General features: G+C 55.6%; 8 protein-coding genes across 10 annotated transcripts; all 8 read left to right on the top strand.

Moving 5' to 3' along the window:
* Nucleotides 1-375: 375 nt before the first annotated feature.
* Nucleotides 376-3,106, top strand: ABB37_02973 (putative mitochondrial heat shock 70-related protein 1, mitochondrial precursor; the record flags this gene model as incomplete). Of its 2 annotated transcripts, none has more annotated exons than XM_015800149.1 (1): nt 376-3,106. In XM_015800149.1, the coding sequence occupies exon 1, from the start codon at nt 1,088-1,090 to the stop codon at nt 3,104-3,106; it is 2,019 nt and encodes a 672-aa protein (XP_015661751.1). In that variant the 5' UTR covers nt 376-1,087. The 2 variants fall into 2 exon arrangements, with proteins under 2 accessions (XP_015661751.1, XP_015661750.1); XM_015800148.1 differs by having other exon boundaries at nt 778-3,106.
* Nucleotides 3,107-3,995: 889 nt separating this feature from the next.
* ABB37_02972 (putative mitochondrial heat shock 70-related protein 1, mitochondrial precursor) lies at nt 3,996-5,906 on the top strand (the record flags this gene model as incomplete). Its single annotated transcript, XM_015800147.1, has 1 exon — nt 3,996-5,906. The coding sequence occupies one exon, from the start codon at nt 3,996-3,998 to the stop codon at nt 5,904-5,906; it is 1,911 nt and encodes a 636-aa protein (XP_015661749.1).
* A 796-nt stretch (nt 5,907-6,702) lies between these two features.
* Nucleotides 6,703-7,896, top strand: ABB37_02971 (putative mitochondrial DnaJ domain protein-like protein; the record flags this gene model as incomplete). The annotated part of the gene is made up of 1 exon (XM_015800146.1): nt 6,703-7,896. Exon 1 carries the CDS (start codon nt 6,898-6,900, stop codon nt 7,894-7,896), a length of 999 nt encoding a protein of 332 aa, XP_015661748.1. The 5' UTR covers nt 6,703-6,897.
* A 685-nt stretch (nt 7,897-8,581) lies between these two features.
* On the top strand, nt 8,582-12,347 carry ABB37_02970 (hypothetical protein; the record flags this gene model as incomplete). Of its 2 annotated transcripts, none has more annotated exons than XM_015800145.1 (1): nt 8,582-12,347. In XM_015800145.1, the coding sequence occupies exon 1, from the start codon at nt 9,834-9,836 to the stop codon at nt 12,345-12,347; it is 2,514 nt and encodes an 837-aa protein (XP_015661747.1). In that variant the 5' UTR covers nt 8,582-9,833. The 2 variants fall into 2 exon arrangements, with proteins under 2 accessions (XP_015661747.1, XP_015661746.1); XM_015800144.1 differs by having other exon boundaries at nt 8,585-12,347.
* Nucleotides 12,348-14,373: 2,026 nt separating this feature from the next.
* Nucleotides 14,374-18,952, top strand: ABB37_02969 (hypothetical protein; the record flags this gene model as incomplete). Its single annotated transcript, XM_015800143.1, has 1 exon — nt 14,374-18,952. Exon 1 carries the CDS (start codon nt 15,395-15,397, stop codon nt 18,950-18,952), a length of 3,558 nt encoding a protein of 1,185 aa, XP_015661745.1. The 5' UTR covers nt 14,374-15,394.
* A 503-nt stretch (nt 18,953-19,455) lies between these two features.
* ABB37_02968 (hypothetical protein) lies at nt 19,456-20,389 on the top strand (the record flags this gene model as incomplete). Its single annotated transcript, XM_015800142.1, has 1 exon — nt 19,456-20,389. The coding sequence occupies exon 1, from the start codon at nt 19,463-19,465 to the stop codon at nt 20,387-20,389; it is 927 nt and encodes a 308-aa protein (XP_015661744.1). The 5' UTR covers nt 19,456-19,462.
* Nucleotides 20,390-20,735: 346 nt separating this feature from the next.
* ABB37_02967 (pre-mRNA cleavage complex II Clp1-like protein) lies at nt 20,736-22,160 on the top strand (the record flags this gene model as incomplete). Its single annotated transcript, XM_015800141.1, has 1 exon — nt 20,736-22,160. The coding sequence occupies one exon, from the start codon at nt 20,736-20,738 to the stop codon at nt 22,158-22,160; it is 1,425 nt and encodes a 474-aa protein (XP_015661743.1).
* Nucleotides 22,161-22,579: 419 nt separating this feature from the next.
* ABB37_02966 (putative mitochondrial hypothetical protein) lies at nt 22,580-23,761 on the top strand (the record flags this gene model as incomplete). Its single annotated transcript, XM_015800140.1, has 1 exon — nt 22,580-23,761. Exon 1 carries the CDS (start codon nt 22,919-22,921, stop codon nt 23,759-23,761), a length of 843 nt encoding a protein of 280 aa, XP_015661742.1. The 5' UTR covers nt 22,580-22,918.
* Nucleotides 23,762-24,126: the final 365 nt, after the last annotated feature.

Below are 24,126 nucleotides of genomic sequence, written 5' to 3'. Positions count from 1 at the left end.
CGTCTTCTTGTTGCGGCGTCGTTTACGGAGTCGTGTCTCGATTCACTCTGCGGAGTATCGCTTCTTTTTTTTTGCGGGCAAGTTCTCTTTTTAGGTTCCCGACCAAAGAACGGGTTTTTTTCTAACGAGAGATTGCTTAGAATTGTATCAGAAACCCAGATTGGCGTCCTTAGAGGCGTGGCGATTCTCTAATTTCCCCCGCACGTGTGTTCTTTTTTGTCTTCTAAGGACGTAGACATCCGCAGCAACAGTGCATAACGCTGGAAGACGATCCTCGCACCTCCTTTTTTTAGTTTCCTTGTCCACACAGCTTCTGCCACACATTTTACTCCTATAACATCTTTCTTTTGTTTCTTTTATTATTATTGGTTAACAGTTCTCTACCGCACACATACGCTTGATAATAATAATAAGAAATCTTAAGCAATCCACTGAAGATCTCTTCCTCGAAGACGTGTATTTTGAGAATGACACCGACTCTTTTGCCGTCGCAGTCACTGTGATCTGCAAGAAGTGAGTAGGCGTCTATTCACATGCATTTGCTCGAACGCACTTACGTAGCGGTCGCACTCTCGTGTGGTGAACAGACAACTCCAATTACACCGCCATGAGCCCATGGCAGCTCCAGCAACACCCAAAAAGTTGAAACACATGAAACTCGCGGTGCCGTCGATGTAACCAAATTTTTTCTCTTCTCCGGTATTATCACACACAATTCCCAACATCGCCCTCCCGGTTCCGTATCACTTGGCGCCCGTGTTTCCCTCTTACCTCACAGAACGCTGCGATCAGTTCGTTCTAGCTCATTTGCGTGTATACCTTTCCGTAAGAAATAAGGAAACACACTTTTTTGTTCACAGAAACATTATTATTATTAACTATTTTCGATCTCCTACTTCACAGTTTCTCAGCCGTGTTTACTGCTCAACGGCAGCGACATCTTCTTCACAGAAACTAACGTAAGCTAAGGTGTAAGGCACACAACGTTGAAAGGATTTTAACTGTTAGTCGTAAACATCTCCCTTCGTCGTTATTCAAGGGAACTACAATCTCTATTTTATTAAAGCCTCACATATTGTCATCAACAATGTTCGCTCGTCGTGTTTGCGGGAGCGCCGCGGCCACCGCTGCGTGCCTGGTGCGCCGCGCGTCGGACAAGGTGCAGGGCGACGTGATCGGCGTTGATCTCGGCACGACGTACAGCTGCGTTGCGACGATGGACGGCGACAAGCCGCGTGTGCTGGAGAACACGGAGGGCTTCCGCACGACGCCGTCCGTTGTTGCGTTCAAGGGCAGCGAGAAGCTTGTGGGGCTTGCTGCGAAGCGCCAGGCCATCACGAACCCGCAGTCGACGTTCTACGCGGTGAAGCGGCTGATCGGGCGCCGCTTCGAGGACGAGCACATCCAGGCGGACATCAAGAACGTGCCGTACAAGATCATACGCGCTGCGAACGGCGACGCGTGGGTGCAGGACGGGAACGGGAAGCAGTACTCGCCGTCGCAGATCGGTGCGTTTGTGCTGGAGAAGATGAAGGAGACGGCGGAGAACTTCGTGGGGCACAAGGTGAGCAACGCGGTGGTGACGTGCCCCGCGTACTTCAACGACGCGCAGCGCCAGGCGACGAAGGACGCGGGTACGATTGCGGGCCTGAACGTGATCCGCGTGGTGAACGAGCCGACTGCTGCGGCGCTTGCGTACGGCATGGACAAGACGAAGGACACGCTGATCGCGGTGTACGACCTCGGCGGCGGCACGTTCGATATCTCCGTGCTGGAGATCGCCGGTGGCGTGTTCGAGGTGAAGGCGACGAACGGCGACACGCACCTTGGCGGCGAGGACTTCGACCTGACGCTGTCGGACTACATCCTGGAGGAGTTCCGCAAGACGAGCGGGATCGACCTGAGCAAGGAGCGCATGGCGCTGCAGCGCGTGCGTGAGGCCGCGGAGAAGGCGAAGTGCGAGCTGTCGTCTGCGATGGAGACGGAGATCAACCTGCCGTTCATCACTGCGAACGCTGACGGCGCGCAGCACATCCAGATGCACGTGAGCCGCAGCAAGTTCGAGTCGATCGTGGAGAAGCTGATCACGCGCTCTGTTGCGCCGTGCAAGCAGTGCATGAAGGACGCGGGCGTGGAGCTGAAGGAGATCAACGACGTGGTGCTTGTGGGCGGGATGACGCGGATGCCGAGGGTGATCGAGGAGGTGAAGAAGTTCTTCGGCCGCGAGCCGTTCCGCGGCGTGAACCCTGACGAGGCGGTGGCGCTCGGCGCTGCGACGCTGGGCGGCGTGCTGCGCGGCGACGTGAAGGGCCTCGTGCTGCTGGACGTGACGCCGCTGTCGCTGGGCATCGAGACGCTCGGCGGCGTGTTCACGCGGATGATCCCGAAGAACACGACGATCCCGACGAAGAAGAGCCAGACGTTCTCGACGGCCGCGGACAACCAGACGCAGGTGGGGATCAAGGTGTTCCAGGGCGAGCGCGAGATGGCTGCGGACAACCAGCTGATGGGGCAGTTCGACCTTGTGGGCATCCCGCCGGCGCCGCGCGGCGTGCCGCAGGTGGAGGTGACGTTCGACATCGACGCGAACGGCATCTGCCACGTGACGGCGAAGGACAAGGCGACCGGCAAGACGCAGAACATCACGATCACTGCGAACGGCGGGCTGTCGAAGGAGCAGATCGAGCAGATGATCCGCGACTCGGAGGCGCACGCGGAGACGGACCGCGTGAAGCGCGAGCTTGTGGAGGTGCGCAACAACGCGGAGACGCAGCTGACGACGGCGGAGAAGCAGCTTGGCGAGTGGAAGTACGTGAGCGACGCGGAGAAGGAGAACGTGAAGACGCTCACTGCGGAGCTGCGCAAGGTGATGGAGAACCCGAACGTGTCGAAGGACGACCTGTCCGCTGCGACGGACAAGCTGCAGAAGGCTGTGATGGAGTGCGGCCGCACGGAGTACCAGCAGGCTGCGGCTGCGAACAGCGGCAGCAGCAGCGGCAGCGGCAACGCCGGCGACCAGCAGCAGCAGCAGCAGGGTGACTCCGTCTTTTTTATCTCGGCCTGGATTGTACGGTTACTGAATAAAACAGCTGAAAACGCACGATGATGGACTTCCTGTTGACGGTAGTGCGCGACTAACCAAAAGAAGATTCAGTTTGCTTAGCACGTCGCGCAGTTGAAAAGACCTCTCTCGAATAAAAAAGGCACTAACTCAAAAACAGGCACGCCGAGATTGCAGGGAAACGAACTACGTAGAAAAGAAAAACCCTGCCGGGTAACTTCGCGGAGCCTGTGTACTGCGCGTAAACATATAAAAGAAGAAGGGAGCCGAAAGGGAGAAAGCGAGAGGAAGAGGAGGGAGGGGAGGAGGGGGACGTGGAGATGAGAGCAGAAGTTAAGCAACGAGCTTCAGCGCAATCCACCGAATACAATCGACCACGTTACCACACAGTATGACGAACACAACAGAACAGAATACCAAAAGACTTCTCCACGCAGTGTCCCAGTCACTATTTAAAAAACCGTGCCTCGCCACTACCGAACCGTTCGGAAAGGACCGACCAATCTACCAAAACCAACCGGGAAACCGCCGTCAGTGCCTGACGTACGGCCCTCCACCGTCTGTTACACGGGGTACTCGAAGCGCGGCGACCATTCCAGCAAGCATTATAATGAGAATTTTAAACAGCATAGACGACGTTCTTATAATAATTACACAACCTATAAAGAAAGAGTTCTTCTTCTTCAACCGCACTCCGCACGCACCCCGTTATTCTCGTCAACGAGCTGCCAGTCGCCACACGACGTTATCATTATCCATCGGTCAATAGTACCCTCGATGCACCCTACTGAAAAAGCAAGAACCTAAGAATATAAAACGGAGAAAAACGGCTGCGTACCAACAGAAGGAAAACATATCTAGCGAGTGAAAACACATCTTCCTCGCCCCCCCCCCCTTACTTCCTTCTCCTCGTTCGACTGCTGCTGCTGCTGCAATGTTCGCTCGTCGTGTTTGCGGGAGCGCCGCGGCCACCGCTGCGTGCCTGGTGCGCCGCGCGTCGGACAAGGTGCAGGGCGACGTGATCGGCGTTGATCTCGGCACGACGTACAGCTGCGTTGCGACGATGGACGGCGACAAGCCGCGTGTGCTGGAGAACACGGAGGGCTTCCGCACGACGCCGTCCGTTGTTGCGTTCAAGGGCAGCGAGAAGCTTGTGGGGCTTGCTGCGAAGCGCCAGGCCATCACGAACCCGCAGTCGACGTTCTACGCGGTGAAGCGGCTGATCGGGCGCCGCTTCGAGGACGAGCACATCCAGGCGGACATCAAGAACGTGCCGTACAAGATCATACGCGCTGCGAACGGCGACGCGTGGGTGCAGGACGGGAACGGGAAGCAGTACTCGCCGTCGCAGATCGGTGCGTTTGTGCTGGAGAAGATGAAGGAGACGGCGGAGAACTTCGTGGGGCACAAGGTGAGCAACGCGGTGGTGACGTGCCCCGCGTACTTCAACGACGCGCAGCGCCAGGCGACGAAGGACGCGGGTACGATTGCGGGACTTAATGTTCTTCGGGTTATTAACGAACCTACTGCCGCTGCTATGGCGTATGGTATGGGGAAGACGAAGGACACGCTGATCGCGGTGTACGACCTCGGCGGCGGCACGTTCGATATCTCCGTGCTGGAGATCGCCGGTGGCGTGTTCGCGGTGAAGGCGACGAACGGCGACACGCACCTTGGCGGCGAGGACTTCGATCTTGCGCTGTCGGACTACATCCTGGAGGAGTTCCGCAAGACGAGCGGGATCGACCTGAGCAAGGAGCGCATGGCGCTGCAGCGCGTGCGTGAGGCCGCGGAGAAGGCGAAGTGCGAGCTGTCGTCTGCGATGGAGACGGAGATCAACCTGCCGTTCATTACCACCAACGGTCCTGATGGTCCGGCGCACGTTGAAATGAAGATTTCGCGTGCAAAGTTCGAGTCGATCGTGGAGAAGCTGATCAAACGTTCTTTGGGGTCGTGCAAACAGGTGATACGTGATGCAGACGTGGAGTTGGAGGAGATCAGTGACGTGGTGCTTGTGGGCGGGATGACACGCATGCCTCTTGTGGTCGAGGAGGTGAAGAAGTTCTTCGGCCGCGAGCCGTTCCGCGGCGTGAACCCCGACGAGGCGGTGGCGGTCGGCGCTGCGACGCTGGGCGGCGTGCTGCGCGGCGACGTGAAGGGCCTGATTCTGGTCGATGTGACCCCGCTGTCGCTCGGCACCAGCGTTGTTGGCGATGTTTTTGTGGCTATTATCCCGAAGAACACGACGATCCCCTGCAAGAAGAGTCATACATTCACTACCGTGGATGACGGGCAGACGAGTATCACCTTCCAGGTCTACCAGGGTGAGCGCGAGGTGGCATCGAAGAACCAGCTGATGGGGCAGTTCGATCTCACGGGGATTCCCTACGCCCCCCGCAGTGTGCCCAAGATAGAGGTGACGTTCGACATCGACGCGAACGGCATCTGCCACGTGACGGCGCAGGACAAGGCAACGGGTCGAAAACAGGGAATTGTGGTGACAGCCAACGGTGGGTTGAGTGAGAGCGAGATTGAGCGCATGGTGCGTGAAGCGGAGGCGCACGCGGAGTCGGACCGCGCCAAGCGGCAGCTTTCGGAGGCACGTAACAACGCCCATCAGCAGATGTCAATCGCCGATAAGCAGCTTGGCGAGTGGAAGTACGTGGATGCGGCACAGAAAGACACGATCAAGAAGCTCTCGAGCGAAATGAAAAAGGTGCTGTCAAACGCAAGTGCATCAATGGAGGATGTGAAGACGGCGTGCGACGCGCTGCAAAAGGCTGTGATGGAGGGCGGTCGCACAGAGTACGAGCAGGCTGCCGCTGCAAACAAATCAAACAATTGACGGCTTTGGTTTGGGGTTTTTTTTTGCCTCTTCTGCCTTGGCCCTCTCTTCAATGCGCCAAGTCACTCTTGCGGCAGCGAACGAAGTGAATCATGTCGAGCGTGAGTTGTGTGACGCCTCGCCAACTCCTTCTCTTGTTTTTGTAGTCCGCCGTTCGACAGAGTGAAAGCAGCACACGAACAGCTATGTTTTTAATGATGCGCTTTCTCTTTTGTTTCTGTGTGTTGCAAAAGCTTTTATTTTTTTTGTTCGTTTGTTATTTTTCTTTTGCCGTGGAATCATGGAAGGAGGTGCGCGGCACTTCTTTCCATCTAGACCAGTGTATAACGCAGATAAACAGCGGTTCATCTCTTTTTTGGTCTTTAATAGCGCTGACTTCACATTCCTGGTCGGATAAGTTACAGAACTTAAAAAAACGAATATGATTGTGCACCAGAGTACGTTTGATGTGAGAGCACAACGGCGATTGTACCTGAAAAAAGGTGGCAGCTCCCTATAGACCCCAATAAGGAGCTGCTAATGAAGAAGCTTGTTGTGGTACAAAAGAAAATGAAGTTAAAACCCACTCGAACACAACAGTGTTTCAATAGTTCTGCTGGTAATCTCTTGTGCGGGATAGGCGCTTTAATGGAAGCTTTCTCCTATATCTCGAAGAGATGATGGTATCGGACTGTTTTGTGAGTGACAGAATTTCTTCGCTGATTCCTCTTCACGTAATACTTTTCTCTGTTTTGATTTTGAATTATTGTTGTTGTTATTTTCTCTTCTGGCCGTTCGTCGTTCACGATTCGGGCCAGTACGTAGACGGTCTCTTCTGCTGAAAGGCAATAGAAAAGTGCGGAGGCAGCATCAACAATCAATAAATCGGCGAGTTCCGCTGTGGTGTTGCGAGGCAGAAGTCTGAGGGTTCTCTTCCTGTTACGCATCTCGGTTCAGATCCCGCCATCCGCGTCTTGCAGTTTAGCAGGTGTGCTACATCAACAGCGCATTAATGATTCGCTACTCGCGGTGGTGGCGTCTACCGCAGCGGGACCCGTTTAAAGTACTCGGTTTGAGTCGCGCGGCTACGAAGGCGGAGGTGAAGATGAAGTACCGTGAACTCGCCCGCGTGTACCACCCGGATGCCGAGTCGGGTGACGGGGTCAAGATGGAGGAGGTGAACCACGCGTACAAGCTCCTGCTGAAGGAAGGCGGGTATGAGCGGCTGCACTTGCCGGGGCCGAAGGATGGGGTGTCTAGCACTGCCAACGGAGCTGTCGGCGTCACCGCGGAGGGTCGTCGCCACCCCCCACGGCAGACCGCAGCAGCTCCTTTCAGCGTCGATCAGCAAGAGTTCTCCACGGAGCCGAGCGGCACGAGTGCGTCATCGTCATCCTACCTAAGCGACGAGGAGATGGAGAAGGTCAGCGCACTCGACCCGGCGACGGAGCGGCGCACCCCCGAGGGCAAGTATTTGTATCAAAGCCGCGATGACCAGAGCTGGGTAGAGATGGACCGTCCGCTGCTGCGGGCGCACCAGCCCCACTACGCCTCGTTTGCCGCGCAAGCCGACATGAAAGCAGAGCTGCGTCGCCGGGCGGTGCTAAAGGAGAGGGAGCAGAACGAGAAATCTGGATTTCAGCGCGCGGCGGATCGGCTGGCGGACAGCGCCGATCTGCCCACGCGCAACCGGCACCTCCTACGTTTCTACGCTCTGCTCGTGATCACGGTCTTCTACCTCATGTTCAAGCGCACCTTTGAGCGGACAACGCGTCAGCAGCGGCGCACCGGTTATTACCACGACTTGGAGGAGAATAGGGCGGAGCTGCTAGAGGCGTACGCACTGCACAAGGCTGGTCTGCAGGTTTCTGCGGTGGCGGCGGCGGTGGTGTTTATTGCGGCAGCGGAGCACAAGACGATGCTGGATGCGGTCGTGCCCAGCCCTCCGGAGGTGTTCTTCCGTGCCGTGAGGCCGCCACCGGATCATTTCACCGTTGTTGCAGGTGGCTAACAATAGGAAAATGGAAAGAAGAGCACGGGTGCCGGCTTAGCGGTATGCCGCGCAGCCCCTGGGTTAAGGAAAAACATATGCAAACCACAGCACATTTATGAAGTGATCTCGCTACACGTTCGAACATCGTCTGCGTCTACGGCGTCTTGGTTTCACGAGGGCACACGCGAGTCTTCGCGAGGATCTCTCGGTGATGGCCGTTCTCTTTGCTCATATATCTCTTCTTTTTTTTTTTGTTTATCGCTGCACTTGTTGTTCACACAGTATTTCACCCTCCATTTCAACTATCAAGTCCTCAAAGAAGAGAGCGGAAACACGCGCCACTTAAACAGCAGCCAAAGCGAACTTTCTGACGACAGTCGTTGTTTTGTTTTTGCTCTCGTGTTCTTGCCGTGAGCCTTGTACGTCTTTGACGGTTTAAAGCTCACTGCACACGTGGCGTTTTTTATTAGTTGTATTAAGGCGTCGAGGTGATGAGTGCATTTTGCCCACTTCGATAAACTTGAAACACGCAAGAGCAACCAGAAAGGGCTGCGCTGCGCTGTTTACGTGTTCGCATTTCTTCCACTTCTTTCCCTTCTCCCCTCCCTCCTTCCGTTCTTTTCCTTTTCATCCCCCTCCCTTCTTCTCCCTCTCCCCCTCGCTATTTCGCTTTTTCGCATTGCACGCTGGTGCCGACGAGGTAGCAGGTTGCATATCACACTTCCTGACCAGGAGCCTGGATGGTCAACGCATCGTTCTCGCGCCAAATTGTATCATTCTTTGATTTCAATTTTTTGTTTTCCTTTCCGCCCACCTCCGTGGACCAGGTAGAGACAAACAAACTACCTTTTTTGCTGTTGTTGTTGTTGTGCTTTCGCTAACGTTAGAGCCGACATACACCGGCGGCTTCTCTTCCACTCTCCCACCAAAAACGTATAGAGGACATCCAAACAAAAAACCAACAACAACACTATAGCTATAGCTTCCACGCTCAAACTTGCCCGAGAGAGGAAGAAGAGGATCGACAGCATCACTTTGCGCTTCTCTTTGTCTCTCTTTGAATCTGTATGAATATTTTCGAAACGCTCTCATACGACGTCCCACTTTTTTCTAATTCCCAAATCGGTCTGGATTTTTTCTTGTTCTCGGTACACAGCTCTTCCGTAGTCTCATATTCGTGGAACAGCAAGAGCAAAGGGAAAACACCAGGCTGTGGTTTCCAGATCGTTTTCCTCCCTTCTCACGGGTGGATTTGTATCGCTTCCAAACGTTGTGTATCGAAAATACCTTCTCGTCACTTTTTTTCTCTTCTCTCATCTGCTTTCTTTTTTTTTTGGTTTTCTTTTCTGCTGGCGACGATAGATCTATCGCTGTTATTCAGATCATTGCGTTTCGGCGGTGTGCGTTCTTTTGCTCTGTTCGTATTGCGCTGCAGTGGGAAGCACCGTGACAAAGGGGAAAAGCCGAATCAAAACATCAAATTCGAGCGGACAGTAAGGGGATCGCGGAAGGTAGGTCTCCTTTTTTTTGAAGACATTTCTCTATGTACTGTTGGCTTGATTTGTTCTCTTTTTCCTTTTAAAAAGATCTTTACTTGCCCCTTTCTCCTCTTACGGTCATCAGACACAAAGGGGGAAAAGGGCTAGCCGGAACGCTAGTGAGGGCCGTTTCCTCACACAGATACCGGCAGCGGCGGCAGGAATAGACTTCGACGGTCACGCCACCAAACTTTTCTCTGCATTGTTTTTTTCGTGCTCTTTTTTTCTTCACAACTCCAGTTGTTCTGCTTTGCTGGATTTGCAAGGCGCATTTTTTTTTTTCGTAGTTGCTGGTTTGACCCTCCTCACGAATTAGCAATGAGTGATAATTTCGATAGAAGCGGCTCGTGCTCCTCGCGGTCTTTCCCCCCCGCAGGCGGGGGCCGCAGTGCGCACCCAGTCACCTCCTCGCTCGATATGTTTAGCGCTGCGCTGCAGCAGTTCTCCACGGTCCCCCCGGCACCACCAAGGGTGGCCAACTCACTTACTTGGACGCGAAGTACACCGTCAGCAGCAGCGGGAGGGCGGCGGCACGTGGAATGCGACAGCGACGGCTTCGTCGATAGCGATGAGGAGAGCGAGGGGGCAGGCGGTGACGTCGCACGTCCGGCACGGAGTGCGACGTCGTCCTCAACGTCCTCGTCTGACTCTGCGTGGGGCACCTTCCACGGCGGCGAGCCGCAGCTGGCGATGTGCAACTTAGGCGACGTCGCAACCGGTGGCACGGACGACGACGGTGCTGAAGACGGCTTCCTCTTCGTTCCCGACCCCATCTTCGATCTCAGCTCTCTTCAGGACAAGCCAGTTATGCCGTGCCTGCGGCAGGACCAAATCCCCATCGGCGCCACCGTGTGGGTTGTGGATGAGGACGACGTGGCGACGCAGTTGAATTGCTACTTTACTGCCGCCTACCCGCCCATCTGCAACGGGCGGTTGAGCGGGACAGTGGTGCGCCACACCGGCCTCATGACGCTGGTGCGCTTTCACAATGAGGCGGCCGACCTCTACTTTTCGTTGTGCGTGCCGACCTCGTGCCTGTCGCTGCAGCCGGTTGAAGCATATGAGAGCTCGCCGCGGCACGGGGAGTCGTACGGCCTCTGCTCGGGCGCCTATGGGATGCTGGGTCCTCGCGCTGTCGGAAGCGGCCAGGCGCAACCCGCAGGCCCCACCGTCGTCGTCCGGCGTTACCTTTACGAGGCGATGCCGGCCTACGATGCCGAGAAGCTGCGCGGCACGGCGCTAGAGAAGGCGCAGGAGCTTTTCTTTCAAGGCAACTACGAGAAGGCGTTGACGGAGGTCAACGCGTATTTAGCGGCGAGTAGTTTTAAGAGCGGGGAGGGCGTCAGGGCGCGAAAAGCGCATTCCACTTCGGTGGTGGACGCCTTTGTGTTGCGCTCCCGCGTTTATATATTTTTAGAGCGGTACGCCGAGGCCTTGGAGGACGCCCGCACCACTGTCACGCTAGAGCCGCGGTGGGTGCGAAGCCACTTGAGCATTGCGCGTGCCCACTGCGGGCTAGGGCAGTTCACTGAGGCAGCCGTCGCGATCGCCCACGCGTACATTATGCTGCCTTACAGCTCCGAGGTGGAGCGTATCAAGGAGCTAAACGGGTACATGTACTCGCTGCAGTCGCAGCTGCGCAGCGAGCGGGCGGGTTGTTACTTAATTTTAGATAGCTTGTACCGTAAGCGGCTGCGTGTCAACGCACCCACCGCCACCGGAGTGTCGATCTGCAAAGAGGTGACCCCCATCGTCGCCACGCACTCGGTGTTCGCGGCGAAGGGGCCGATGCACCACTGCGCCGTGTGCTTTCGTACGCTGAGCAGCAACACCCCCGTGACCAACGTGGACTCCGCAGCGTGCTCTGGCTGCTCCGGCGGTCCCTCGGGCTTCGAGGCGGCGCACACGTCGCCGTCCACGGTGGTCTCGCCTGCGATGTCCACCCCCGTTGGCGCCGATCCGGAGGAGAACACGCAGTACTGCAGCACCGAGTGCGAGCAGCGCGCCAGCCTCTATCGCCCGTTAGAAATCAAACACCGCGTCGCGCTCGATAACGTGCGCTCGCGAATCTTGTCGAAAGCGGCGGTGACGTTGAATGTTCTGCCGCTGGAGATGACCGCCATGGCGGTGCGGCTCTTTTTGATGGTCGTCACGACGCACCGGCGGCTGTGTGCGAAGCGGCGCCTTGGGGAGTCAAGTCGACGCGGCACCGAGAGCACCGGATCGCGTTGCACAACAGAAAAGGACGGCGAGGCGAATGCGACAACAACGAGCGGACTGCAGAACGCGTGGGACTCGTCCGCGTCGTCGCCGGTGTGCGTGGAGACGGCGCTGCAGCGACTAGGAGTGTACCCTGTGTGCACGGAGCTGCTGCAGAATAGCAGGCTCGAGGAGCTGAAAGCCATCTACGACATGCTAACGGTGGACTTCAAGGCGGAGGACCGCACCACCTTTTCGTACCAGCTGTTGACGCAGCTGTACTGCTACGTGAACGCGTACTTTACCCCGGTGGATGCCAACGCGCTGCTGCCACCCGATGCCGCCGGACGCCCCGCTCAACCCCTCACCGTATACTACCTCCCCATTTACGTCGGGTGCATCGAGTTGGCCAAGACGATCTCGTACAGCGCCTCGGGCCGCCGGCGCGACGGCAACCCCGTGGGCGTCGCGGATGCAGCGGCGGAGGATCAGCTGATGTGCAAAGTCATCGGCCGACCTGCCCTGGACGAAGCGGCGGAGACGAAGACAGATAATGACGGGGCGAAACAAGAGAGTCCCGCCCTGGCGGCGAGCAACAACGAGGCCAACTGCACCGTGCTGCCAGCGACAAGGACGGCGCTTTTAGAGCTATTGACGGTGGCGCCCGTTAGCCCGGAGCACAAGCTGCGTTGTGTGCCGGTCTCGATGATATTTAACTCCGACGCGGCGTGAAAGCTGTCGATGCGAAAAGAGACAAAAAAGGGAGAGACGAAGCGCTACAGCGCCGACGCCGGTAGCCGCGTAACGAGAAACGGCGTTGGTGTGCCTGTGAGGGGTGACGGTGCAGCCATGTGGTCTCGCTCCACTATGTAGTTGCCTTGCACGCGACTCGTGTTTTTTTTTTCTCCCTCCTCCTTGCCAACATGATTGGTGGGCCGAAGTTCAATGATGAAGTCAGCAGCAAGGCGGCTGTGAAACTGATGCTTCTGTTTTTGAACGTCACGTCAGGGTAAGTGACGTAACACACCTTGTTCCGTAGAGGTGCTGTCTCTCGTCAATTTACCTTTCCATTTCTTTTTTCTTGTTGGTGTGCGTAGTCCTTTTCTCGGATGTTCTCCGTACGTGCAGCTGTTTCGTTTTTGGCGTGGTGTTTTTTGTTATGCTGATTCGTATCTGTAGGTGGTACACTTCTATCTTCTTTCTTTTTTTTCTTCTCTACCATTCTGTTAAGGTGACATGGCGCGTCATGTCTAACGACCTGCATTGCAACAGCGGTACGTCTTTCTCTCTTTCCTCATTTTGTTCGCTACGAGACTGCTCACTTCTCTTTCCTTTCCTTTCCTTTTTTAAAATTCATTTTCGTTTTTCTTTTCTTGTGGTTTTGGTGTGTTTTGTCTGCGTTTGCGTTTGGGGGAAAGCGTCAGCCGGTGCAGGAGAAATCACGCCTTCTCCTTTCTCCTTCCCTCCGTTTTTTTTTCTTCTGGCACTGCATTACACCGTCTCTTGTCGCGTCTCATCTCGTCCCCTCCCCCGAAGCGTTTCTCGCTCTTCTCTCTACATTTTATTTCTGTTGACTTATTCTTTTTGTGTTTTAATTATTTTTTTTTTTTGGTGACATCAAACTCTCCCTTTTTTTAGGTCTTTTCTTCACACTTTTCTGGGTCGCGGTTCCGCAAAACGCTGTTGTTCTTCTTCGTCCCCTTTTGTTGTTGCGTATTTCCTTTGCTTTCCTGTTTAGCTTTCAAGTGAGAATGGTGGTGGTGTCTAGCTTTTTTCTATCTTTTTTCTTTGCTGTTATTATTACTGTTACTATCACTATTTGCCCTTCTCTTCCATTTCACTTGCTCTCTTGTGCCCTTAACGTGCGCCCCACACACATCTCAACACGTCAGATGCTCCCTTTTTTTCGTGTTTGTTCCACCATGTTTTTTTCTTCTTCTTGCGCTCCCCCTCCCCCTCCCCCCACGTGCTGTAGCTTTCTCAGTTTAGGTTTTTTTTTAAATTTTGTTTTAACTTTTAGCTTTCTTTTATCATTATTATTATTATTTCCTGGAACTTTTATGAGGGGATTCAGCTTCGTCATACAGACGCATTCGACCTCGGTCGTTGAGTACGCTTCAGCGGTTTTCTGATTTTTGTTGGCACGGAGGTACGCATGGCTGTGTCAACCGTAACTCCCTGCTCGGCGAAGGAAAAGAGAAGGAAGGGCGCCACAAATGTTCTTGCGTGCGTGCGTGTCTGATACACCACGAAAAATCATCAACAACACAATTGTACTTCATGTTGCTTCTTATGCGGGTTTTGTATATGCGAATAGATTACACAGAAAAGGTTATCTTTCCCTTTCTAAAACGCGCCATCATAAGAAGACAGTTTCTCCACCGGAGCACAATTCTCTAGTGGAGCGCAATCCATTTGTCGCCTTCGCCGAACTGCACGGGCAGTTGGACCTGTGCAATGGGACGAGAAGGTGCGTTGCCTCTGTGCCACGAAAAAATGAAAAGGCGTAAGGTTTCGCTTTTTTTGTTTTCTGTCGTGTTCTTGGAGACGTGGCAGTTTTGGTACGTTGTGGCCCTCAGGAAGATGAGCCACAAAGCACGGAACGCTACGGAGAAACCGCCTTTCCTGTGTCGAGCAACTAACTTGTCAAACATTTTTCCTTTTACCGATGTTCTTCGCACTACCTACGACTCATCACAGCTTCTTCTCTCACGCTTTCTTGCTCTTTCTTTCTTTTTTCTTCTTCTCTATCCACTTAGCTGAGTCGTGTTGACTGAGTATTACTACAATAAACAGCTTCAACGTTGTATTTTTCTCCATATTCTTTCACCGAGTTACCACCGCGACTGATCGAGGTTCAATCAGCAAATACGAAACACACACACGCAGAGATAGAACCATAGCTTCCGAAGGCATTGCGTGAAAGTGGAGCTTGCTGTTGGCGTCAACATGCAATAAGTGAAAACTGCATCGACAGTCCTTTCCAACTGCCTTTTTCCCTTCTGTCCTTTCAAAAACTCTCTCTCTATATATTTTTAATTCTATTGAAACTTACCAAAACCGCATTCTTCAACCCAGCCAACTGCTGACAGTTATTCGAAGAACAGCGCTCTCGCGCGCGTCTTTTTGTGTTTGTACGCAAGCCCGCAGACGAAGAAAGACGACGTTACTGTGAAGTTAACGAAAGGAGTTACAGAAGCTTTTTTTTTCGTCTTGAAGTCGTCGCGAAATAAAGCGTGGGGCATCATTTGTTCTTTGGAATGTTTTCTTACCTCTGACCAACGTGTATCTTAAACGTAGACTTTAACGCACGCTGTTGCATTCTTTCTTTTTTTTTCTCTTTTTTAGAAGATTGCCTTCTCCACGAAGGCATAACACATTCACTTGCCCGGATTTCGAGCTGCTGCTCGGCGTTTTGTATAAACCCTTCTTCTTTTGCTGTACGTCTCACGTTGTGCGGCGCTCCCCGCTGCTGTATTTCTGTTTAACTTTTTCTACACTACCTTCCTCTTAGATTTTACACACACACACGCACACACACACATATATATTGAACGTTTTCCACTGTGTGGGCGTGCCTGCGTGTGTGTGTGTGTGACAACAACTCTTTTTTCTCCCTGCTTTCGTGTAATTCTAGTGCTGCAAGTTGCTCCTCTGTCAGTCCTGCGTGTGATCTTGTTGTCTTTTTCCTTGTAGAATTCCTTTTTTTTTGTACTCACCATAAAGACACTTCTAATCGTATCTTGTTGCGTGTGTGTGGGTGTGTGCAGTTCGACATCATGCTCAAGAGCTCGTTGAAAGCGCCCAGCAGTATCGACCATGACCTCTTTCCGCTGCTGACGGTGCGGAGCTGCGTGAGCGAGGCGGATGAGAGCAAAAACGGTCCGCGCTTCTGCGCAGAGGATAAGATGACGGGGGCGGCGTACGAGGTGCGAAGTCGGAAGCTGGAGCTCGTACGCGAGCCTGTGGATGATGCTGCCGAAGAGAAACAGCGAGAGCAACCGCACGAGGGACAACTTCTGTCGTTGTCCAATTTGCAAAGAATTCGGCGGCAGCAGGCACGCATTGACGCGTTGCTTTCAGCCGTCGCGCAGGCCGCGGCCACGCCGTCCGTTGCGTTGCCCATTGACATCTACATCCAGGAACAACCAACCACCGGCGACACCTACGTCGCGAGCGTGGAGGCCTTCGCGGGGCTCTCTCTCGGTGATATCATTCGCTCTGGCTGGGGCGTGATGGAGGAGCAGGTGTTCTTGGAAATTTTGAGCGCCGTCGAATCCTTTGGCTACGCCAGTGCCGGTTTGCCACCCCACGGCAACCTCAGCGTGGACGCCATTAAACAGCTGTTGATTGTGCGCGACGGCGCCTCCGAGGCACGGCAGCCTTCGCGGTGGGTCGTGAGCGACTGGCTGTTGCTGAGCGATGACGACAATCTCCGCGGCGGCACTTTTGGCGTGTCTGACGTCGAGTCTTTTATTGCAGATTTGGAGTGGATGCTGCATTCTTCGTTTGCCCAGCTGCGCATCTCGACCGCGGCCGATGGAGCCTACCTCGCAGCGGCGCAGGTGGAGGACGTCATCAACGAAACGGTGGAGCGCATTCGCTCCTCTTTAATGCTCCCGGCATCGCAGAGTGCTGCTGCTGCTGCTGCTGCTCCTGCCACCACTTCCGTCGGTGAAGATGGACCGAGCACTTGCAATGCCGAATCCGAAGACGAGACGCAGAAAGCGGACGAGGCGACTCCCGATCTTGCGACAACGAAAGGCGAAACACACGACGCAAAATTCGCTCCTTCGTTGACAGCGCCCGCCGCGCATCCCGAAACTTTAACTTCACCCATGGAGACTCTACCGGCAAAGACGTCAGCAAGTGGCAGCGAACTGCACAACGGTGTGCGCCTAACTCGAATTAGTGCTCGACAACTCCACGGCGTCGATTCCAACAGCAACGGCGTGACGGCTGTGAAGGATACGACTCGAAATATGACGTTGAAGGATAAGATGGCCTATCACCAAGCGGCTCTGCGCGACGAGCAGATGCTGGTCAACCGACATCGTCGCAAGAACGCCCCGTTGCCTCCACGGCCCACGCCCGCGGTGCACTCCGGAAGGAAAGCCGCTACCGCCTTCTCGCCCAGGTCCCCCGCAGACGAGGACGACGTGTACTACGACGCCCCCTCGATGGGCATGCCGATCCACGTGAAGCCGAGTGCATACTTAATGCAGGGGCGACGATCATCCACATCGGGCAACTCGAAGAGTGGCAGTAGCAGCGCGCGCAAGCTGCACTCGCCAAGCAGTGCATGCTCCCCGAACAATGCAAGCCGCACGCCTCGCGATGGGTCACACTCCACGACCAACGGGATGTCGCAGCCGCAGCAGGAGTCAAAGCAATCGCAGCCGCACCAAAAGCATCCCGGGACACCACGAAAACAAGCGGCCGCGTTACGTGATCAGCGCGAGCGGCTTCTCGATGATGTGGTGAACATGGTTGTTCTGAACCAAAGCCGTCGCGGACAGTGCTTCAAAGTACAACAGGAAGAAGATCGCAAGCGCCGCGCTCAGCGTCAGCGCGTCCTTGCGCAAAGTGCCTTGTCGCAGACGACTGCTGCGGGAGCGGTGCAGCAACGCATGATGCCCGCCGTGCTCGAGCGTCCACGTGTCAGCGTCACGGCGACATCGTCGAACATCACAGCCGGGGTACTTCCAGCGACTACCTACGAACCACTGCACAGCGCAACGGACCGGCGCAGCAGCACCGTTCTCACCTGCAGCAAGAATATGAGCGTGAGCAGCACTTCCGCCGGCCCCTCAGCGGCAGAGGCCGTGGCTGGGGCCAACCCACTCGGTACCTTCCTGCTTCCAGCGGGCGGCTGGTCGGCGCACATGAGCGAAAGTCCGGAGCCGGTTCCACCTAGCCCGTGCAAGCGTCGCGGCGTACACAATTGCGTGGCGCCGCCAGTTGATGCCGCCACACCGCACTACCCTAAACCATTCGGTATGCCTCGCGCCCTAGCTGGCGCCACCGCCACCACCGCCGCCGCCGCCCCGCAAGTGCGTCAGGAGCGCTTTGGCGGTCGTGGAGGTCGAACGACCGCCGTCGCGCCCCTCACTCGACCTCTCCGCCCCACTGTCGGCCAAAAGTTACGCACGTCCGTCAACGTGACCGGCAACGGTGGCGTCCGTGAAGCTCCGACAGGCCCGCAGACGAAGCAAGGTGTGCCTCTGCAGTACTCGGCTCGTGGAGCCCATGCGGCCGCTTCGCACCAGACGGTGTCGCGCGTTGTAAGCAGACCGGGCGGCGTCGCGGCCGGTGAGCACCCATTGTCCGCCCGCGGCAAAAACCGGCTCCTCACTGCACCTCCTGCGGAAGTTCCCTCGAAGAATGAAGCGCCGGCGTCACCGCCTCTTCCTCCTCCGCAGCAGCATCTCGCGCCTGCTTCTCACAACCAACCGACACCGTATGTGAAACCGCTTCCGTTGTCGGCCCTCGGCCTGCGTCAACCGTCGATGCCCGGCTCTCCTCACGCACCGACCGCGGGAGGAAGTCCGCGCACGGCGAACAACAGCACCAGTGACGTCCATCTTCAGAATCCTCACGGGGCGGACGCGTCTTTGTCGAACCCACTCAACGCACAGAAGTCGTCGAATGGCTCGTCGAACCCTCTTCCTCCCACCCCTCCGCACTTTGTTGCCGCTGCAACTACTACGACTTCAGGCGTGGTTCAACGCGGCAGTGGGAGGGACGCGCAGCGCACACCGAATACGGCGCGTCCCCTCCCTCCGCCTCCCGCGATGTCCCCGCGTGGGTATCGACGGGTCTCTTCCACCGGCGTGGTACAGTCGCGGCAGACCGGCAATACAAATCTGTGCAGCGGCACGCGCGTTGCGACACCGCGCTTCCACAACACGGTGCCTTCTCCTGCACCGCTGAGCGGACGACGGAGTGCGGCTGGGGGAGGCGATGCGACGCCGGCCACGACGATGGTTCACACCCCACATCCGCTGTTGAATAGAACCCCCATCAGCCTCGAGGACGACAAGGCGTTTGCTGCAGTGAACCGCAAGCCAATGCGCCGTCTCGTGCCGGTGAAGGTCCATGCAAACCACGGCGTGACGGACCGGGCACAGCAGACGCCGTGGGTATCACCGAGGCCCGGTAGCGCGACACTGCAAAGCCGTTCGGCCAACGTTATAAAAGCGCCAGGCGGGGACAAGCAAACAACGTCGTCCAACGCTGCTCGCCGGAGGAGCGCACTGCGACTAGGCAATGTGCGACCGGTCAACGAGGCCTCACCTGGCATTCTACTTCGCCATAACCGACGGCCGACTGCGTGAAGACGAAGAAGAAACGAGGAGTGTAGAAGAGCTGTGTAGGAACGCTTTCAATATTTTGTCGCATTACAGTTGTTGTGTAGAGGAACTTTGGCTTGCGTTCCTCGTTGCTTCTTCTTCTTGTATTTGCTTGCTTTTTTCTTTCTCCGTGCACTGTCCTTAAAATGAGAGATGCGATTGTTGAAGGGTAAATAAAAGGCACAGAAGTGGCTGTGCAGCGGCTACAAGTGATTGCTCGAATCTCAAGCTGCGGAATGCACACACGAATTATTATTTTTTGGCATTTCCTGCTCCTGTCACCGATGAGAAGAGTCTTCAGAGGGTTGATACGACCGCTATGGGTTTTTTTGCGAGAGAACGCTTTATTAATTCTGTGGCTTACTGCGCGGTGCCCCCCTCCCCTTTCCGCTTCTCTCTGTCTTCGTATTCGTAGCCGCGCATCTAATGAATATCGCCATCTCCCCCCTTCCCATCTCTCTCTTCTTTTTTTTTTTTCACGTGCAACAGAATTTCATGTCGCCATTATGTGACACGAAGGTGCGGCCGGCGGCGTACGGAGTGGGGGTTCTTCTCGGCTGCGCCGCCGCACTTCTCTGCAGCGCGCTTCTCCACTTTTGCGTCTCCACCTCTGCGGGCAGGTCGCTGGAGAAGGCGACGACTCCCGCACCGATTCTCTCACGACGCGAGCGGGCGGCGAAGTTGCTGAACGAGCTGCGCCCGCAGCAAGCATCGGCGTCTTCGGACGTCTCAGGCGCAGTCGCAGAGGCACAAATGGAGGCGAACACCAACCCAGTGGACACTTCCTCTGCCGAAGCTGGAAATGAGTGTTGTGGTGAAGGCGAAGCTGTTCCTTCCAACAGCAGTAGCAGCAGCAGTTGGGCGTCGACGTCGACACACCCAGATGAAGAGGAGGAAGATAGCGAGTATGAGCGGATGGAGGACTTGCGTCTGAAGATGGTGTTTGTGGTGCGACACCCAGTTCAACCGAAGATGTCCGCGCAGGAGGTGGCGGTGCTGACGGCCAGCGCGGGAGTGCGGCTGGTGGAACTGCATCACGGCGGCCAAAACGTCTCCTCTCGGTCCTCCGCCGAAACGTGCGATAGCGGGTTCGTTGCAGCCTCCGCTTCATCGACGTTTGCGCCGACCGTACAAGATTGGCAGCGCTGGCGGCATTGGTACTTGTGGTGGAATCGGATTGGCTGCGGCAAAATCACACTCAAGTGTCCAGAAGAGGCGGTAATGGCGGAGGTGGTGAGGGCTGCAGAGGAGAAGCGACTTCTTGTGGTACAGCTTCGCCGCTCTCAGTTCGGCAGTCACGATGGGGTGGCGGTAGAGAAAATGACGCCTTCTGACTCAGATGAGGTGGTGGTGGTTGCCCTTGGTCCGGCCCCATCCGACCTCTTAAATCCTGTCACGGGGGCACTCAAGTTGTATTCGTGAGCTCTTCTGGAGGAGGTCGGAAAAGCGGAGTTCCTTCCCCCCTCCCTTTTCACGTTTTTTGCTGCTGTTTGTCAACGTGTTTTTTTTTCCCGCGGTGATTGCTCTTGGTTGATTCAACAGCATTACTTGTGTTGTATTCAATTCTCTGTTGAAACCGCCCGGCGTAGGCAACTTCAGCTGCGAAGAGAACTGGAGGAATCACACACGCACATCCAGTCATCTTGCGTTTTTGTTTGTGTTTTTGTTGACAGAAAATGTAGGTATGCGGAATGACGCTGCCAAGTGTCTGTTGACCTCTCCCTATGGCACCTATACCAGCACAGCCAACGGCAATCTCTTCGTCCACATGCCACGCAGCGTTGTCCTGCGCAGCTGTCTTTCTTCGCATCCAAACTGTGCTGTTTCTTTTCTTCTCTTTCCTTCATGTTTCATTCACACATTTGGAACACCAGCACATTTTCATTTCTTCTCCACTCCAGTCAGCATGCAGACGGCGCCGACGCGACGCGTCATCCATCTCTGTCAAGAATCGGCCACCATTCAATGGCCGTCTGGCCAGCCCGGCGGTGCTGTGGTGCTGCTCAGCGGGCGAGCGGAGCTGCACCGCAGTGCCCTCACACGCAACCAGCGCTACACATTTCCCGCTGAGGCGTGCATCGTCATCGAGGCATATGCTGACGCGATCCTTCAGGTTGAAGGGTCAGCGACGGTTGCACAGGCACCGTTAAATGGAACATTAGATGAAATTCACGCGCTGCTCGACACGGCGCGGGCAGATGCAACACTGGCGATCCAAGAACGCGCGACGACCACGCTGTCCAGCTCCGAGGAGCTGAAGGAGTCATGGCAAGGACCCCGTGTGCTGATAGTTGGGGAAAACCAATGGGAGCGCGAGCTGGTGGCCCGGTCGCTGCTGAATCTCGCCGTCCGTCGGGACAGTCCGTACGGCATCGCCTTCGTGGACGTGGACGTTGCGATGCCGTTGGTTGGGTGTCCAGGCACCGTGTCTGCCGTCTTTGCGGAGGAGCCTGTTGTGGCACCGGAGGACTTTGATGTCATGATGCCGCTGGCATTCTTTCACGGCACGCCGTCCGTCACGAGTGTCACTCGCAAGCGCTACCTGGACCTGTGCGTCTGCGTTGCCCAGGCCGCTACATCGCTCGGGTTCGCCAACGCGAAGTTCGAGGCCGGCGGTCTGCTGATCCACACGATGTCCCCTGCAACGGAGATAGCGCACGACTTGCTGAGCGACTTAATTTCCATCTTCGCCGTCACGCACGTCATTGTCACCGGGGCGGACTACGACCTGGAGAGGTTCCTCGTGAATGCGGTGCTGGGCCGCAGTGTGACGTTTCTGCGCGCGGCGAAGATGGCGGGTGTGACGCCGCCGAGCGCAGGTGCGGTGGCGCAGCGTCGGCAGCTGCAGCTGGAACGCTACCTCTTTGGCACGCCCCGCGCGCCGCGTCTGCCGGTACGTGGAGTAGCGCGCATGAGCGACTTGGAGCTGATGCACGCCGAGACGCTTCAGCGGCTTGAGTGGAACGATGTCCCCGGTTTGAGCTTGGCATCGGTGGTTTGGGCGGACACCACCGCCTCTGCCGGTGAGGCGAACGTCGCGGGCTTCGTCGTCTTGCTCGAAGTCGGGCGGGAATTTGTGAGTTTCCTCGCACCGTCAGGTGGAGAACTCCCCAAGCCGTTTTTGATTGTGTCGCCTTCGTTGCAGCTTCCACGCGAGCTTGTGATGCCGCTCTACGCCACGGAGAGTTCATAAGGTTGAGGGGTTGTCGCCACGTCTGACGGAAGGCTGTCGATTTGGTTGGCCAATGTACTTTTAATGCGCGTGTGTCTTGGGGTATGTGTGTGTGGTTCCACTTTCACAAGATAGCTCTAAAGTTCTCTCTTCAGAGCTCCACTTCAGCAAACAGAAATGCCGAGACGGACCACTTCGGCGTTCATTAGTTTGGATCCACCGTTGGGATTACTACAGACGTGTACTTTGCCTCCTTTTTTTCATCATTATTTATTATCTGAATCGAAGGACGATGCAAAACGCTGAGAGCGGCTCTTACGGCGCTTCTGCGCTCGAAATACAAAAAAAAACTACCTTCTCCCGCTCTTTTGGTTTCCTGCTCCCTTGTCTTCTTTGTCGCTGGTGTCTCGTTCCGTATCCACGTTCCTGTCCCCCACTAAGTATGTGTGCGTGTGTGTTCGTGTGTATGTATGTATGTGTGTGTGTGTGTGTATTCATATCCTGTCTCTTCGTTCCTGACCCTGGGGAGTAGGCTATTTGTTTCGCTCAACAACAACAAAGGAAGAGCACACAAGTAGCAAAAGAGCTAGAAAAGTACTGCTGGTTTATTGATTATTAGTTAGAGGAAACCGGATTAGTTAGTGTATCATTTTTGATTTTTCCGTTTTGACGTGTTTCCTCCGATTAGTCGTTGCAGTATTTCTAGCAGTATATTTATTATTCGGTGTCCGCAAGTATATTTCTCCACCCAAAAAGGCCGCAACGGGTCCAGTCCTCTCATGGAGCCGCACAATACCTCCACAATGATGGGCGGACTCAACCACATGGGGCCCAACAGCTCCAGCGCACAGTTCCTGCCCAAGATTAGCTCCAGCCTCGAAACAATTCGCCTCACCTACGGCGCCTTGCTGCGACTCTGTCTACACTCGACCGCCTACTATGGCAGCCGGGGCTTTCTGGAGGAGCGGGTCTTTGGCCGAAAAGGCGCCATGGCGGTCTCGGAACGGGAAGCCATGCGCTACGTGCTCTCGATGAGCGCCGAGATCGGCGTGTCGGTGCTCATCATGCCTGTGCGCTACCTCGCCGCCTCGACGACGCCGCGATTTATGCTAGACTACATGTTCACGCGCTGGTCCGACCTCCTGGCGGTGGTGGACCGCTTCAGCCCCGGTGCGTACGCCAGCTACGCCCTCTACGCCTTCGCCAGCTCGGGCGCGGAGTGGAACTTCGACTTCTTCACGTGGCAGGTGCCGTCCGTGATTTTAACCCTAGGAAAGCTCTTTCTGCGTCGCCGTCGCACCGGTGCGGCGCGGTGTCGCACTAAACGCGTTATGGGTGTTTTGCTCGCACAGATTCTCCTGCGTGCGTACATGTCGACCTTCTCCGTGATGATCCCCGAGCAAGGCTCGGAGGCGATTGAGGCGATGGTCGTCACAGTGCTGGAAGGGATGGCGACTTCGTACCTTGGCCGCCACACGTGGCCGTTTCCGTGGGAGGAGCTGAAGCCATCGTCCAGTTCCAACACGACGGACTCTTCTACGGCGATGGCGTCGGAAGTGACGGATACACCGCCACGCGTCGCGAGCGGGAGTGGCTCTCAAAAAAGCGACGAGCTGGATTAGCAGAGCCAATTGAATTCGATGCGCGTCTCACGAGCACCAACACCGTCTCCTTCCGCGTTCTTTTCCATTTCTTGTGTGTAGGTTGACGAGCCAGAAAGGAAAATGCCAAGGCTTTCGCAGTGGCTGAGCATCAAGTGCCACGGCAACTTCTCGGCTTTGTGAACTCGAAGAAATCTTTTTTTTTGGGAAAAGGTGTGTGTGTGTGTGTGTGGGGGGGTATCCTCTCTCTCGCTGCTGTGTTGTTCACCAGACGTGCCTCTTTCCTCTCAGCCACAAACCTAAAAGACAAGTGCACTCCCTATCACTCCTGTTTTTTGTTTCTATATATTCTTGCAACCTGCTGGCCCGCCTTTTCGTTCGCGATG

The sequence above is a fragment of the Leptomonas pyrrhocoris genome, assembly GCF_001293395.1.
Source record: "Leptomonas pyrrhocoris isolate H10 chromosome Unknown, whole genome shotgun sequence".
Classification (NCBI taxonomy): Eukaryota; Euglenozoa; class Kinetoplastea; order Trypanosomatida; family Trypanosomatidae; genus Leptomonas; species Leptomonas pyrrhocoris.
The sequence above is the reverse complement of the archived record's forward strand: the minus strand, read 5'-3'. Positions and strand labels throughout refer to the sequence as shown.